The following is a 17,915-nucleotide window of genomic DNA, read 5'->3' on the forward strand; positions in this document are numbered from 1 at the left end:
TGCAAAGCAATCTTCCTCATTCATTTCTATACATCCATGAAAGTTTAAAAAAAAAAGTTACATTATACATTTACAATAAAGGGCAATAACTCTTATTTAAGAAAGTGTATGGTTATGGTTCTTAAGCATGACAATTCTCCTCATTGATGTGAAAACACCTATTCAGTTACATGTTGAAATATTGTATGGTATCTGAGATATAGCCCTGAAAAGTAACATCATACAAAAAAACAAATGGCGATAACTTTTTAAAGAAAGTATTTAGTTATGGTTTTTGTGCTTCGCACTTCTCTTTTTTTTGCGATACAGCCATCAAAAGTTTGTTGCAGACATATGGACTGACAGACGGACAACGAAAATGCTATATTCCCCCGCCTTTGGCGAGGGATAAAAAATGTTATAAATAAACAATTATGTAGAGGAGATGGTTTTTGCACAGTTCGACTCAAAATAAAAGCAGTTCTTGAATAGTCCAATCTAGAGATCTTTTTTTATTCCTAGGTTTGTGTCTAAGAACTGTGAAAATGGGGAATGAAAATTAAAACATTTATCTTACCGCCATTCCATATGCAGTACTGTTGAGCACGTACTTGAGACCAGCAATCTCAGCATTGTACGCATACTCATTCAGAGCGTCTTTGAACAGGTGAACAAACATAACAGCCATGTTGGCATGTAGTGGATCAATATAGGCCAGGGGGCTGAAAACATTCAACACTATTTAGACAAAACTCATACGCATGATGAACATAATTATAGGTGTATGTGTGTGGTCAATGTACGCAAATGATAAAACAATGTTTTGATTATAACCCAAAACTGGATGTTTGAAGCATAGAAGATAGCACAAATTTGACTAATATTGATGTTTTTAACCCAGTCTTGACTAGAATTGAAACTATATAGAGATATAACTGTTAACCAGTTTCAAAACCTGGTCTGATTATGCACAAGCTATACTTTCAGCTGTTCAATTATAAAAACAAACACAAAATGAATCAAATATCATGTCCAACATTTAACCCTTTGCATGCTGGGAAATTTTTCGTCTGCTAAAATGTCGTCTGATGAATTTTTTAAATTAGCATTTTCTTTGATTTTTTTTCATAGAATACTATCAGAATAGCAAACAGTTTGGATCCTGATGAGACGCCACGTTCTGTGGCATCTCATCTGGATCCAAACTGTTTGCAAAGGCTTTCAAAATTTGGTTCCAGCACTGAAAGAGTTAATACATCACAATATGCCTATTGCACAACTGATTGACCTAGATGATAGCGAGACTTTAATGGAGTTCACTTCAAAATGTAAGAACATTAATGCATTGTTTATCATGGTTACTGCTTAACATGTCATAATTTAAATACAACACTGTGCGTTTCATTGGTCAGTTCAAAGTTGGCACTGCTTAAGGAACATAATTTACATAATATGTATGTACACATATCATTGCAATTAAATTAAGCCTGGGAATGTCATCAAAGAGCATCTAAGGCAAATTCCTTAAATGCATCTGAAGGCCATTCCCTTAATTCATAAACTTCTTGAATTTTCTGTCTATTTCTAGTTTATGGCTCTGAAAATTAAAATCAATTTATACGTCAATCTAGCTAAAATTGTTCAAATTTCAAGAATTTTGTGAGGAAAACATTAGATTTCACGAAAACATTTGATCTAAAATTTCTATTAGGTGTTACTAAAGTTTAGAGTCCTCTGACAAGCTCTGTGAATACTGGCAAAGGTATACCATTATATGTTATGTTTATTGAATGTTCTTACCTGGTCAATTCAAAGCTTGCAAAAGCTTTAGGTAACTTGAACTTGTTGTCCTGTTTGTACCACAGTCTTGCCATCCCCGTGTTCTGAAGAACAGCAATAAAAACACATTTGAGCAAACAAACAAAATAAATTAAAATGGGTCGTACTCTGTGAAAAGGGGGCTTAATGCATGTGTGTAAAGTGTTGTCCCAGATCAGCCTGTGAAGTCTGCACAGGCTAATCAAGGACGCCTCTTTCCACTTTTTATAATTTGTATTTTTTTTAGTTTAATGAAACTCTCTTCATAGCAAAAATCCAGTTTAGGCGGAAAGTGTCTTTCCTGATGAAGTCTGCGCGGACAGCACAGGCTCATCTGGGACGACACTGCATTAAACCCCTTTTCACAGAGCGCCCATCACATATTAAAAATTTACTTAAACATATTTTGAAAAAAAAATAAAAAAATTAATAATATTGAAATTCCCTTTGTCATACTAAGTGGTGTAGAATTATAAATTCCACCCTAAATTTGATTTTCTTTATCATCATGTATTTTGCCTATTTTATAAAAAATAATAATTGTGAAATGTTAGTGATAACTCTGAAATAACAGGTTTTTAATTTAAAAAAGCGGCAACTTTTCCACAATTATTTGACACACATTATTTAACCCTTGAAATGCGTAAGCTCTTCTATAATGGTTATATCTCACCTATATCCTACTACGCATGTGTTTCCTGGAGTTCAGCGACCAAAACGGAAATTAATAGAATATTCAAAATACAAAAGCGTTGTGGTGCACATATTTTAAATAAAAAGTACAACACTAATTCAAAAACACTACTTAAAGATTTAAAATGGTTGACTTTCGAACAGCGTAATCACTATTTCACGTCAGTTATTGTATTTAAAGCATTTCACAATCGAACCCCAACATACATACGTGACCTTTTGACACCTTCACAAAATAATCACTATAACTTGCGATCTTGCGAAAAGGGGGATTTAAAGCTAGTGCGAATACCCAAAACAAACTATTGCAAACAATTGTTTGAATTTTCTAGCAAAAAAATTTGGAATTTGTTACCCCAATCTATACCTCAAACAAAAAATTTAATTACATTTAAGAAAAAATTAAAAGCTTATCTTTCTTCCACACTTTATGACATAAACTTAACATGCTTCATGTTGTTTTAGTAAATAACATTAATTTAATGTTTGAATACTGTTCTTGCATAAATGGTTATTGTAGTTTTATTATCTGTCATTTGTTTTCAATTATAATATATATCATTATCAAGTGTGCATGCATATATGATTCTTTATGTTTTGTTCTAATTGCTCAAGATGAAATATGATGTATTTGTTGTAAATAGTATATTGTTAGAAGACCTTGTTGAAAATAAGAAATGTATTATATAAATTGCATATAATGTAATTTCATCTGATGTATTTCTTAACAAGTCTATCTTCTTTAAATAAAGATTTTATTATTATTATTATTATTATTATTTTATTGTCTCATATATAATGATTCACTGATGGCATAGAATTTCCCTTGACATAAGCTTTATTGCATAAAAGGCTATTTTATGTAATGTAGCTAACATACTATGACCACAAACATATTTATTAATTTTTTTAAAGAGTGGATTAAATCTATGAAAACTGCCAATAACAGAGTCTACATACGGAATAACAATTTCAAACAAATATAACCTACCACATGGCCGCAGAATAAGGGGAATAATGTTGTACTTGATTATTTGAAATGTGCATTGTTTTAAGCAGTATTTCAGTCCCATTGCAAGTATATATTTACCTACTCAAACTTTTCCTGTGTAAGCTTGTTTCCAGTACTTAACGCATATACTTATGCCAGAACCTGCCACCTGCCCTACTTGAACCAGAAGTTGACAAAGGTTGGCTGTAGATAGGATTTCATGATCAATCCTACACAAAGTATGTGGGAGGGGAAGGAATTCATTTAGCAATCCTTTGATTATAGTCAATCGCTGGACCAACTAAGCTAGCTTGCCAGGTAAAGGGGAATACTAAATAAGTGACTTTCACTTACCTTCACCATCATCGGTGCAGCAGGTTGCTGGAAATGTAAAAAGAAAATATATTATTCTAGAAATTTCATTCTTACACAGAAACAAGGTCTGTTCACAATTGGAATAAAAACTTTCATATCTATGAATAACCAAAACCTCTAGAAGTAGGTTTGATATGCATGAACAAGTACTCACGCGAAATGCCCTTTTTTTGTCTTTAACAAAAATTTATTGACAGAGAAAAAAATCATGCAATTATTTTTTTTATATATTATATATCTTTGTTTAAAGAAAAAAAATATTTCACAGAAAAATTGTGTAGCATGTTGTCTGTTGCTTACCTCCATTTCTTGTGGCACCAGATCAAAGTTGGTCGGTATGAATTCATTAACTTCTGGTAGGCTCAGCGCTTCGTGAAGCCCACAATTTTCCCAGGTCTGTGAAACATACGTGTTACTGGTTAACACACATTGATACCCATTTACATCTAGGAGTAAAAAGTGATCTTTTGAAATGCTCATATATTTTGATTATTATGCCACTTAACACTTTAGGATTTGTAATGCCTGAAAAAAAACAAGTATTTCGATACAAACATGAATATATTAGCTTTTTTTAAATTAAACATTTTTTGAAGACTGTTCTCACATTCCTTTTTAAATCTAAGGGAGACAATTTCAGACAATTTCTTTAATTAATTACAATTCCTATAAGTCTTTTTAGCTCTCTCATGTGTATGTCTTTCATATTAAAATGCTTTAATGGTGATGTAAATCTAACTTTTTTTTGTTTACAGGAATCATTTAATTTTAGCCAGGACCTTAAAGATTAAATCTGATCACAATAATTAAAAATTTCTATTTAAGATGAATGCAATTCATTAATCAATTCAGTCTAAAAAACGAAATATTCTTTAAACTATTATGTTTTAATTCTATAATGCAGTTCAATATTTCATAAAATCTTATCACCTCTAATTACAAAATACTTCATTTACAAAAATCACGTAAGCAACATTTGAAGCCTGTATTTATTCAAATTCTTACGTATTTTTCTTGGGTCTGTCTATTTTTTTATACTGAAGTCTAAGAGTAAGTCAGTGAATATGGGCCATTAACCAGATCATACTTCTACATAAATAGTCGCAGAACTTAAGTGTCTACCTTTATTTTGTCTGCAGGTATCTTTTCTAGCTTGTAGTCTGTACCATACCATGCCTCTGTTTTCTCTGTCTGTCCAGCAAACTTCTTGGCAACTACCGATACCCTGAAGTAGAAGGATTTCAGACATGCCAATATAGAATATCAAACTAGTTTGCTGTTCAGAGACATTGTATCAGCCCAGTTGTTGTGACGAGTAGAACGGCGAGATCCAACAAGATTGATACATGGTCTCATAACGCTTTGTGTAATAGATATATAGGATCGGCACGAGTTGTCATATCATACCATATTTTATTAAACGAGTTCAGGAATTTTGTTAGTAAGCGAGCCTTTATCAAGCTTACTAACGAATTTTCTGAACGAGTTTAATAAAATATGGTATGATATGACATCGAGTGTCAGATCTTTTTTATCACATGCTTTTAAATGAGCAAATTCAATAAATATTTACGCAAACATAATGTTTAATCCCAAATGTTGTTCACATTTCGTGACGTCATTTGACGTTGCAACGTCATTTCAGCAAATTAACAAAATGCGATTGGTCAATAAATGAAAACTAAGGTAATGAAAATGCTTAAAAATGTTGTATTACACATGTGTAACATAACAAAAATATGTAAAGGTTGTATTACATGGGAAACAGGGTATAGCATGTGATAAAATTTATCATTATACCTTTCCCTCATAGTATTCTTTAAACCCAAAACAAATCATGAACTTTTTTATATGGAAAGTTGACAATTTGTTCACTGAATGATTTAATATTAAACAAGTCTCTACTTTCAAATTCAGATTACATAAATGGCTTTAAATTCTTTTGATTTAAACCTTCGCTTATAAATGTTACTGCTATTAAATCTTTATCATATTAAATCAACAACAAAATGTCATGTACCTCATGTTGCTTGGTAACAGTTTATCAAGGACCATGTTTATCAGATCAGGTTTGAATTCCGACTGCAGATATTGGGCACATAGGACTTCTTCCATTGGGTAATCCTGAAAATGCACAACTGATTATAGCCAAGTAGATAAACTGAACTAAGTAAGCCTTGAATAAAAGTAAGTTTATTTAGCAATGCATAGAAAACTTGAACCACAACTCTAAGCATATACCCTTTAAATAAATCTTTATGACATTAAAGGCCTTTTGCTAACTGAGATAATCTTGAATCAGCAGAACTAGTTTTTCCTCTAAGTTGAATAGGGTTATTTAAAAGTATAGTTTTTCACTGTTTGTTTACATTTTCAAAGGTTTTACCAGAAATTTTCAAGGAAATAAAAACATGCCAAATAAATTACATCATTTTGCAAATTTTGAGTAGCGGTAATACATTATCGACGTTGCATTTTGTTTCTTAAGTTAATTTTGTGACCAGGAACTACTGTAGTTACAAAAAAAAACAATGAAAAATATGCCTGGTGTAGAGGATATGGTGTCCCTCTTGTAACTGGAAGATTCCAGATTCAATCCACACTAAAAGATCTATCTCTAGAAGTCCCTCCCCCCCCCCCCCCCAAGTACTTGTTTTACCCAGGAAATTTACTCGAGAATTTCTCAATAAGCCTTTGCCTTTCTGTGCTAACTAAATAAAATAAATAAACCAAATTTATATTTCATAAAACAATTTTTTTTTTGTATTCCCATATTTCATTTTGAATGTATTAAGGTTTGGACTTTCCACCCTGTGCTTTGTACCATAAGAATGCCAGAGAGAGCTGATGTGTAGTTGCGTGGCCTCTCCTTGTCCTTAAACCGGAACTGCATGGCCCCAAGGTCCTGAAGAAGACATTGATTACATCATCAAGCATACAATTGACAGCAACAGCAGAAATATATGAGCCCCACACTTGGAAAACTGGGCTTAAATCATCTGCGTAAAGAGTTCTCTCAGATTAGTCTGTGCAGTCCAAACAATGTAATCAGGGACAACACTTTCCCCCTCGAGTGAATTTTCGTTTAGAAAAGACTTCCTTTAAACCAAACACTCCATAAAAGCCCAATGTATTGTCGCAGATTAAGCTGTACGTACAGCATGAATTGAAATCAGTCTAAAAATCTTTGCAAGGGTTAAATGAACTTTAAATTGTTCCTCACATTTTTTTATCCTTATCATCTTTTTTAACTTTCACTGACCAAGAAAGGTGTGTTCTTCATTACAAAATTATATTTCCACTTGTATCTTACCGCACACTCTTGAAAGATCCACTTCTTTGGTCCCTCCTTTCGTAACATGTTCAAGTACTGGTAGGTCAAGGTGATAATGTCATCCACATGCTCTGCAAACAAACACAATCAATCATAAAATAGGGTTCTCAGTACCAATAAACACAGTATCTATTACAATTATCCTCCTATCCTTCGGCAATCGCATGTCCATCAGTTAATAAAACACAAAATATAATTTCTGAATTAATGCACACAATTCAATAATAAACAATTAGGTACTTTCATTGATTTAATTTAATTCCCTTTAAATCCATGTCAAATTTGTTTATTTACAGCATATTTAACCGCACAAAGCCGATAGTTCCATAACCACCTGCAATAACATGCACTACTTGCGTGGTGATCTCGTATTGAGGTGTCACACAGAATAGGCAAATACAACTGTACTAGACTGCAATAGGTATAAGGCCAAATAAACATCAAAATTTGATTCACTTAACATATTTTACCTAAACCTAGACAGTAACATTTTATAACTCCTATTTACAATTTTACAAGTTTCTGTTTTACAGGTCATTCTTCTTTTACACAACATAGGCACAAAAAAGTGCTCAAAAAATTTATTTACACAAATATTTTACATTTGTTCAAATAAATTTTGGCATATATTTTACTATTTAAAGATTTCATGCAATAAATGTACAATTGAGATGGGGTATTTGCACTGAAAATGTGTTTATCACCTGACGCGATGTGCACACACAGTTCTTATGCTAGAATTTTTAATGCAACATTATCTGAGAATCAGCAGAAGGTGAAAGTATTTTTTTTAAATAAATCAAATAAATGAAAGTGTTGTGTTTAACAAAGGGCAGTTATTTGCTTCACTTTGCAATTTATTTGTAAATTTAAAGAAGAAGACCAATTAAATGTATGGAAAATCTATAAATTTGGATTATTTAAGTTGAAGATTTTGAAATGCAATAATACCAGTTTTTTCACCTGTTTTTTTGGTTTCGCTTGTATTTATTTTCAAGTGTATTAATGTTAGAGAAACAAAACAGTCAGAGTGCATATGTGTGATATCATCACAAGAGCCTGTTCTTAATGTTAACAGAATGATCAACCCAAGGACACGCTCAATACAAGGGCACTGTACGATTATGTATATATATTCTCTATCCCATAACATCAACCAATTGCGCCAAAAAAGGCAAACTGGAATGAAAATGTTGTTGGTGTATAGGCACTACATACCTAGCCCTTCTGCAGTGAGGTCCACATTGACCATGAAGAACATGAACCCCCTGGCTCCCTGTTGTTGGCCCCCTACCAGGGTGTTCACCCAGCCTGAAACAGACAGACATGTATGGTAAGAGGTTGAGAATTGTGGTAATACATCACATGCAGTGCATATTTACGTATGATGTGACATAACGATATATTATGTAAAATGGAAAAATATTAACACATATTTATTAATTTAACAATACACAATTTATGACATACCTTTTGTTTTTCATAAAAACAATTTGATTCAATTATCATCCGTTTATGTTTTGCTCCATATGTTAACATTTTTTGTCCTACATGTTCTGTGTTATTTTGATAACCTTTCAATCAAACTGCTTTTTTGGAAGTTTTCCTGATGATAGTTTAATTAGTTAGCTTATCAAACCAATGGATTTGAATAGATGATAAATTATACATGCACTTAGTCTGGAACAATACAAAAGCATTCACCTCTTGCTTTCAACTCTGACAGCAGACTTCCTTTGCCCTCGTGTCCAATGAGATGACCCAGATAGTGCCCAGGCTGCAATACACACGAAAACATTGGAGTCGAGCTCTGGGAAAATGGAGCATGTGCTTTAAGTGTAGTCCCAGCTTAGCCTTGGCTGTTTGCGCAGGCTCATCAGAGGCAACATTTTGTGCCTCAAGTGGATTTTTGCTACGAAGATACTTGATTCAAAACATAGTACCATAAAGCTGAGTGTCATCCCTTATCCGCCTTTGCCAGGCTAATCTAGTACGACAATAAAGGCATCTACTTAAAGCCCTGTTTTCACAGAGCGCCACTCAGTTGTGGCGTTCCTGGGTTTCTCACTTTCTGGAGTTCAGGGCTATGAATTATCATTTTGTCTCAACTTCATTTTGACATTGAGATACTGTATTTCATTTAAGATTTAAGCAAATACATGATGAGCATTCAAGCAGAGATTAAAAGTTGTTTTATGCTTCTAAGCATCAAAATTTACTGTTTTTTTGTTTTCAGTTTAACAGATTTTATTGATTGAAATTCATACTGTTAAATCTTTCCCCCATAAGAAGCCATATGAAATGGCTTTTGCAACCTGTTCAGGTTTATGCTGTTTGCTGTTCAACAGTATCTTAAGGTTTGAAATGAAGCCTTTAAAATTTGAATTTAGTACATAAGGTATTTAATTAAATGTAACTTTCTAAGGGACGACAAATGCTTCAAAATACTTATCTAAGTGGTTAAGGGTTAAATGTTCAACTCCTTTCATTAAAGCCACACAACTTATTTGGCATTGTAAATTTAAGTATAAATAAGAAACATATTTTATCTAAACCAATTAGAATATATCTGGTGGTTACAAGGTAGAAATCCGTCTTTTTTGCACTTTAAATCTTACAAATAATTGCGTTTGTTGAAATGGACGTTTACGTTTAGAAAGCCTACTTTTGGTTTTTAAAGCGGTACAGTTTGAAAAATAATAAATTACTTGCTAACTAGGCTATAGATTCAATTTTATCTATGCAAATTAGAATATATCTGGTGGTTACAAGGTTGAAATCCATCTTTTTTGCATTTTAAAACTTAAAAATAATCTTGTTTGTCAAAATTGACATATATGTATAGAAATCCTACTTTCGGTTTTTAAAGCGGTACTTTATGAAAAATAAACTGCTGCGCCATGAGCGCATGATACGCCCGTCGTTCGCCAATGAAGTAGTAAGGTAATAAATAACCCTTTGAATCATTTTTTTACTTCAGTTTATTTAATGAAATCACGAAATTTTGACGAACAAAGTCGCATAACTCTGGAACGACAATTCAGAATTCCGTCAAAAATGAAAGGGGATCAGGGTTTATGAATATTAAGATTGTGTTAAAATTTGAAAAAAATCCATCGAAGGATATTTGAGCTACGGTAGGACATTCAATGAAATCACGAAATTTTGACGAACAAAGTCCCATAACTCTGGAACGACAATTCAGAATTCCGTCAAAAACGAAAGGGGATCAGGGTTTATCAATATTAAGATTGTGTTGAAATTTGAAAAAAAATCCATCGAAGGATATTTGAGCTACAGTAGGACATTCAATGAAATCACGAAATTTTGACGAACAAAGTCCCATAACTCTGGAACGACAATTCAGAATTCCGTCAAAAACGAAAGGGGATCAGGGTTTATCAATATTAAGATTGTGTTAAAATTTGAAGAAAATCTGTCAAAGGATATTTGACGTAGCGTACGACATTAACAGACGGACGGACGGACGGACGGACGGACAGACGGACGGACAGACGGACGGACAGACGGACGGACAGACGGACGGACAGACGGACGCGGGGTATACCATAATACGTCCCGTCATAGACGGGCGTATAATAATAAATTACATGCTAACTAGACTATAGATTTTATGACAATTTTGCACACTTTCAAATTGCATCTATATGTATTGATTAACATGCATTATATTTCAAGGTCAAAGGCAAGGTGTGTGGCTTTAATGGTCAAATCTCACTCAAACCTTGACAGTTAAATGACAATAAAAGACAAATTATGGTTAAGAAAGGGATAGTGACTGATTTTTGCTGGAGTATGTCCCTTTTTCTTTTTATCTAGTGTAGGACATTTTATTGGCATACAATGTATCTGTAATTTAAACTACTCGCACACATTTCAAGCTTTTCCACATACGTTAGTCTTGTAGTGCTCATGAAGGTCAGGTATGGCCCAGTTCAAGGTCATGTTACGTATGTCTTTCACAGGGACCACGTAGCTGGCTGTGCACATCTGGTCAGCACCAAAGGGAGGCTCGGGCCACTCGGCCACGGACAGGTTCTTGTTGGTCACAGCAGAAAACAATGGCACCACCATCGCGGAGAGATCATCTAGACTCTCTGCAGTATAAAAGGTTAAATTATTTTTTACGTACATTTTTTCGATTTTTTCAATGATATTCATTTCAGACCAGGACAGTCAATAAAACTTCTCACACATTTCACTTTGTATGCTGTTTTAAATGAACATACTTTTGCCAGTAACTGACAACTGCTTTCAGTGTTTTTTTCGTTCAAAATGGAAAAAAGTATTTCTTTTTGTTTTTAGATCTCAACATTAAGCTTATCTCCCATCAAGTTCTTGAAGTTGCACCTTATTAAATATAATATTTTAAACACTTTTATTCTCATTTTTGAAGCATTTGATAGCAAAAAAAAAACAAACAATAATTTCCTAATTTTTGTCAAAACACAGCGATTTTTCCCAGTCCACAAGGACCTGGCCCCATTCCCAAAATGGTGAAACACTGGCCTTACTTAAATCAGAGGTAGGTAGAGAATGGTTTGAGAAATAACACCAAAAACCCAAGTTATGTGGCTTGTCTGGGATTCAAACCTGAATTGCTTGGATTTTTAATCCAGCGCACTAAACACTAAGCTTGGCAGCCCAGCTTTAAAATAAATGAAGGCTTGACCATGCTGCAATAAAATGTAAGCATTCAATTAATTTAAATTAAATATTTCTTTCGATGTTTCTAGTGGGTTTGTACAAATGCATCCATGAACCTACCTTTCCCAAGTACAGTTAGAGACATAAGGTGCATCCATGAACCTACCTTTCCCAAGTACAGTTAGAGACATAAGGTGCATCCATGAACCTACCTTTCCCAAGTACAGTTAGAGACATGAGGTTTGCAGAGTAGTGCTGGCTATGAAACTTCAGGAGCTCATCTCTGATGTTGTACCCTAGCTCCTTCGATCTTGTCCACAATGTATGCTTGTTCCCTGTAAAATAATTCAAGACACTTGACATATGATGTACAAAATTCTTGCTGGCTATGTCTTCTAACAGGGCTTTTTCCCGTCTGTTAGAATGGCAGTTGTTCACAAATTTGGGAAATTTGCGACTCAAATGTTCACAATTTCAAGAAGTTTGTGACTCAAATTTTCACAAATTTCAAGAAGTTCACGAATCTTTTTCACAATTTTGAACAGTACGCAACTCATTTTTTCTAAAAATGAGGGGACCAAGGCCTCTTCACAAAAACAGGAAAAAAGCCCTGTTTCTAAACCAAACAGATTTACAACTGTTTGAGTACCATTTACTTTCTTATTTTTATTTTAGGTAATTAAAGTTATAGAAATCAATAGATTTTATAATCAACATTCTTCCATCTAATGAACACATAAAAGTCCATTCATGTGTCAATTTTCCCTGGCAATGTTAATAAAAGAAGCTATTGTAACATAAAGTGTCTTCACAGACTAGCCTGTGCAGTCAACACAGGCTAAACTGAAATTTTGCTAAGAAGAGGCTTCCTTTTAATGAAAAATACAATAAAAGCGGAGAGTGTCATCCCTGATAAGCCTGTGCAGATTGCACTCAGGCGAATATGGGACGGCACTTAACACACATGCATAAAGCCCTGTTACCCAAAGTGAGGCTCAAATTAATTAACACAATATTAATTATTGCCAAGCAATACAAGTCCCCTACCGGTGAAACTCCACTATTTACAGCAATATTTCTAATCTATTTGTTGCCATAGCAACCAGAATTATTGAAGGAGGAACAAAATGAAATGACATGCATAATCTCCTTATTGCCATCTATCCATGATTCAAGTTTCATGAAAAAATATGAAGAAATTTTTAAATTTTCGCAGGATCCAAAAAAGTGTGACTGACAGACTGATGCACAGAGCGCAGACCATAAGTCCCCTCCGGTTTCACCGGTAGGTGACAAAAATGACATCTACCAACATCCTTACCAGTTCCAAACTTGCTGTAGTCATGGTTAGGGTCAGCCAGGGATTTCTCCAGCTGGTACAGACGCCAGGTGTCATTCTGGAGGTTCTTGTCATTCTCTGAGTTCACTGCGTTTATCTCCCGCTCTGTCGCTGACTCAGTGAAAAGTGGCTCCAAGAAAAACTGAGCAAACCTACAACAGAAAACATAAGAGATTACTGGGCAAGTGTTGTTTACAGGAATGCTTATTTACTGTCAGAGCAAACCTTAACAGAAACAAGAGGCCCATGAGGGCCTGAATCGCTCTACTGCTATAATCACTGTGCAAGTTTGGAAAAAATAAGATGGAAACTGTGTACTTAATCGCGCAAACAAGGAGAATTTTCTCAAATTAAAGGGGAGATTATTGTGTACTTATTTCTCCGATACTGCTCATATTCAATAGGGTTCAAGTCCTCATTTATATAAAGATACTGTGCAAATTTGGAAATAATTGGATGAAAACTGTGGAATTAATTGTGTAAACAAGCGGGATTTCAAATTTTCTCATATTCAAGGGGAAGTAATTCTGGACTTATTGCTTCGATATTTCTCTTTTTTTAAAAGGGTTTGAGTCCTCATTGATACAAAGACACTGTACAAGTTTGCCAAGAATTGGATGAAAATTATGGACTTTATCACATAAAAAAAAAATGAATTTTCATTTTTTTCTCAAATTCAAGAGGAGATAATTCTGGACTTTTTACTCTGATGTAACCTATTTTCAATAGGGTTCGAGTTCTCATTAACGCACACACGCATGGACAGACGACGGAAACCACACCATGACATAAGCTCTTCAGGCCTTCGGCCAGTAGAGCTAAAAATTGAAAATACCAGGTAGGTGTTGTGTACAGGAAAACATGTTAACTGAGCAAACCTTAAACAGAAATCACAGAGAACAACCCAAAAGTGTTGTGTGCAGGACTGCTTACCTAATGAGCAAACCTAGAAAACAAAGAGAATACCTTATAAGTGTTGGGGACAGGACTGCTTATTTACTAAGCAAACCTACACTAGAAAACATAGAGAATACTCGGTAAGTGTTGTGTGTAGGAATGCTTATTTAGCAAAGCTTTGTATACATAAACATTGAGCTTGGACAACCAGTGTGTGTTTTTTACTTGAAATGGACCTACAAATTCACAATTCAAGGTTTCCCCAAGAAAAAAAAAATTGTTTTAGATCTCAACTTTTAGTTCACCACCCATCCAGCTCTATCAGTTGAACCTTAGTCAATATAATATTGAAAACACTTGTATTCTCAACTTTAAGCATTTGTTAGCAAAACAACAATACTTATTTTCCAATTTTAGTTAAGACACCAGAGCTCCAGATAAGCATCGTTTTATTGTTATTACGATCTGTTTTTAAAGAAAAACGAAAAGAAAATCAAAATCCAGCGTATCAGAAAGAATTGAGACTGATGGATCCGAATTATGACCGGTCATTCGATCATACGGAATTACTGAGTTCTGCGCAGCGAAAGTTAAATGATGAGATTTCCGATACCGGATCAGTGAATTAGTTGATTGAAAGCAATAACATTCGCGTTTCCGTTTTCGCTCTTCTGTTTACACAATTAAACAAGGCGGCTGCAAAGCGTGGACGTGTTCAAAATAAACTTCATTCTGCGACAGCGCCAAGTATACTTGGTTTCATTTTGCGGTGAGAACAAAGTCCAAAGTCTATTGTTGGCAGTCTATTATCTTATATAGTGTCAAAAGTGGTTGATTAGGCTGAATTGAAGATCTCCAAACCCAAACATCGCTGTATCATGCTAAAACAGATCTCGGCATGAAAAATGACTTTCCCTGATTACAGATTGAAGGCCCGGGTGCCAATATTCATTTGTTCTTCTTGTATTAAATACAACGTGGCGTCTGTCTGGCAAGAGAGGGCTCGTGTAACATTCATGTTTTTTATTATATATTTTTCATTGTAAGAAAAAACAAGAGGGCCTGAAAGGCCCAAGGTATCCCCCGCAACATATGCTTTGTTTGAGGATGGGTGCAAATTGGACGGATGAACATAATGATAGATGGACGGACGGAGGACAATAACACAAAACTAAGACAAAGGAAGGTTCTTAAGCCTTCACAATTTATTTAGGTGAATTAATAAGTCGTGCGTTTTCCACAAAAACATTCAACGTTTACATACGCTCAATTTTCAGAGTGTTGCAGAGTAAACACAACATCTGCCATGACATACCTGGAAATGGACACAAAAGTGCCTATAGTAAAAAGCATTTTTTCAAGATACAAAGGGCCATAAGTCTGTTTTTAACAGATGGTGTACAATGCCATTTGGCGTGCATCATCCTCTTATGCATAAATATACTCATACCAAGTTTAAATGAAATATGCCAAAGCGCTTCCAAGTTATGGCTCCGGACACAAAAGTGCCTATAGTAAAAAGCATTTTTTCAAGATACAAAGGGCCATAAGTCTGTTTTTAACAGATGGTGTACAATGCCATTTGGCGTGCATCATTCTCTTATGCATATATATATACTCATATCAAGTTTAAATGAAATCCGCCAAAGCACTTCCAAGATATGGCTCCGGACACAAAAGTGCCGGACGGACAGCCGGACGGACGGACAACGCCAAAACAATATCCCTCCGCCTCTGGCGCGGGAATATATTCATACCAAGTTTCAAAGAAATCTGCCAAAGCGCTTCCAAGATATGGCTCCGGACACAAAAATGCCTATAGTAAAAAGCATATTTTCAAGATACAAAGGACCATAAGTCTGTTTTTAACAGATGGTGTACAATGCCATTTGGCATGCATCATCCTCTTATGCATATATATACTCATACCAAGTTTAATTGAAATCCGCAAAAGCACTTCCAAGATATGGCTCCGGACACAAAAGTGCCTATAGTAAAAAGCATTTTTTCAAGATACAAAGGGCCATAAGTCTGTTTTTAACAGATGGTGTACAATGCCATTTGGCGTGCATCATCCTCTTATGCATATATATACTCATACCAAGTTTCAATGAAATCCGCCAAAGAACTTCCAAGATATGGCTCCGGACACTAAAAAGCATTTTTTCAAGATACAAAGGGCCATAAGTCTGTTTTTAACTGATGGTGTACAATGCCATTTGGCGTGCATCATCCTCTTATGCATACATATATACTCATACCAAGTTTAAATGAAATCCACCAAAGAACTTCCAAGATATGGCTCCCGACACAAAAGTGCCGGACGGACGGACGGACAACGCCAAAACAATATCCCTCCGCCTCTGGCGGGGGATAACTAGAGCTTTGTCACAGACGTCACGAATACCCCTACATGCCGCATTGACACATAATATTTTGCATGTCGTCTTCACAAAAAACAGCGGACACCATGCTCAATTTTTAAAACGCACTAAGTGACCACTTGACCTAGTTTTTGACACAGAAAGGCCCATGTTCTAACTTGGTCTTAAGATCATCTCCATAAAACTTCTGACCAAGTTTGGTGAAGATCGGATGTAAACTACTTGAATTAGAAAGCGGACACCATGCTGAATGTTAAAAAATGCACTAAGTGACCCCGTGACCTAGTTTTGGCCCGGAATGGCCCATGTTCAAACTTGTCCTAGAGATCATTTAGATAAAACTTGTGACCAAGTTTGGTGAGGATTGGATGAAAACTACTTGAATTAGAGAGCGGACAACATGGTGAGGTTTAAAACACACTAAGATACCCCGTGACCTAGTTTTTGACCCGGCATGACCCATATTCAAACTTGACCTAGACATCATCTAGATACAACTTCTGACCAAGTTTGGTGAAGATTGGATGAAAACTTCTTTCATTATAGAGAGCGGACAACATTGTGATGTTTAAAAACGCACTAAGTGACCCCGTGACCTTGTTTTTGACCCGACATGACCCATATTCAAACATGCCCTAGACATTATCAAGATACAACTTCTGACCAATTTTGGTAAAGATTAAATAAAAACTACTTGAATTAGAGAGCGGACAACATGGTGAGGTTTAAAACACACTAAGTGACCCCGTAACCTAGTTTTTGACCCAGCATGGCCCATGTTCGAACTTGACCTACACATCATCTACATTTTGTAGTTACAACTTCTGACCAAGTGTGGTGAAGATCGGATTTAAACTTCTTGAAATAGAGAGCGGACACCATGCTCAATGTGTAAAACGTACTTAGTGACCCTGTGACCTAGTTTTTGATCTGGCATGGCCCATGTTCGAACTTGGCCTTCAGATCATCTAGATTAAACGTCTGACCAAGTTTGGTGAAGATCAGATGAAAACTACTTGAATAAGAGAGAGGACACTATGCTCAATGTTAAAAAACGCACTAAGTGACCCAGTGACCTAGGTTTTGACCCGGCAAGGCCCATGTGCGAACTTGGCCTTAAGATCATCTAGATACAACTTCTGACCATGTTTGGTGAAGATCGGATGAAAACTACTTGAATTAGAGAGCGGACACTTAATACGGACTGACAGACCGACCGACTGACCGACAAGTTTACTCCTATATACCCCCCTAAACTTCGTTTGTGGGGGTATAAAAACTAATTGAAAATGATGAATTTTGAAAAAAAAACTAATTGCGAAATAAATCTTGTAGTAAAAATTAATTGAACTGAAACCTTATCTGGAGCTCTGAGACACTATGATTTTTCTAAATCTACAGGGACCAGCCCCCATTCTCAAAATGGTGAGAAAAGCA

At 35.1% G+C, this 17,915-nt stretch overlaps 1 protein-coding gene across 3 annotated transcripts in view; it reads right to left on the reverse strand.

Annotated features, from left to right (window-relative positions):
- Positions 1–17,915, reverse strand: part of LOC127841385 (insulin-degrading enzyme-like) — a 48,667-nt gene that overhangs the window by 26,317 nt on the left and 4,435 nt on the right. Inside the window, exons 6-18 of one of the 3 annotated variants that reach the window (XM_052370193.1) lie at positions 13,180–13,349; positions 12,071–12,193; positions 11,106–11,308; positions 8,895–8,967; positions 8,409–8,501; positions 7,170–7,261; positions 6,681–6,761; positions 5,877–5,980; positions 4,979–5,081; positions 4,157–4,252; positions 3,836–3,862; positions 1,780–1,862; positions 557–701 (exon numbers count right to left, since the gene is read on the reverse strand). In XM_052370193.1, coding sequence (XP_052226153.1) covers positions 557–701; positions 1,780–1,862; positions 3,836–3,862; positions 4,157–4,252; positions 4,979–5,081; positions 5,877–5,980; positions 6,681–6,761; positions 7,170–7,261; positions 8,409–8,501; positions 8,895–8,967; positions 11,106–11,308; positions 12,071–12,193; positions 13,180–13,349 — 1,393 coding nt within the window. Of the gene's footprint in view, positions 1–556; positions 702–1,779; positions 1,863–3,835; positions 3,863–4,156; positions 4,253–4,978; positions 5,082–5,876; positions 5,981–6,680; positions 6,762–7,169; positions 7,262–8,408; positions 8,502–8,894; positions 8,968–11,105; positions 11,309–11,978; positions 11,998–12,024; positions 12,044–12,070; positions 12,194–13,179; positions 13,350–17,915 lie in introns of those variants that run through there. The other 2 variants (XM_052370195.1, XM_052370194.1) reach the window with 2 other exon arrangements.

The sequence above is a fragment of the Dreissena polymorpha genome, chromosome 8 (genome assembly GCF_020536995.1).
Source record: "Dreissena polymorpha isolate Duluth1 chromosome 8, UMN_Dpol_1.0, whole genome shotgun sequence".
Classification (NCBI taxonomy): domain Eukaryota; kingdom Metazoa; phylum Mollusca; class Bivalvia; order Myida; family Dreissenidae; genus Dreissena; species Dreissena polymorpha.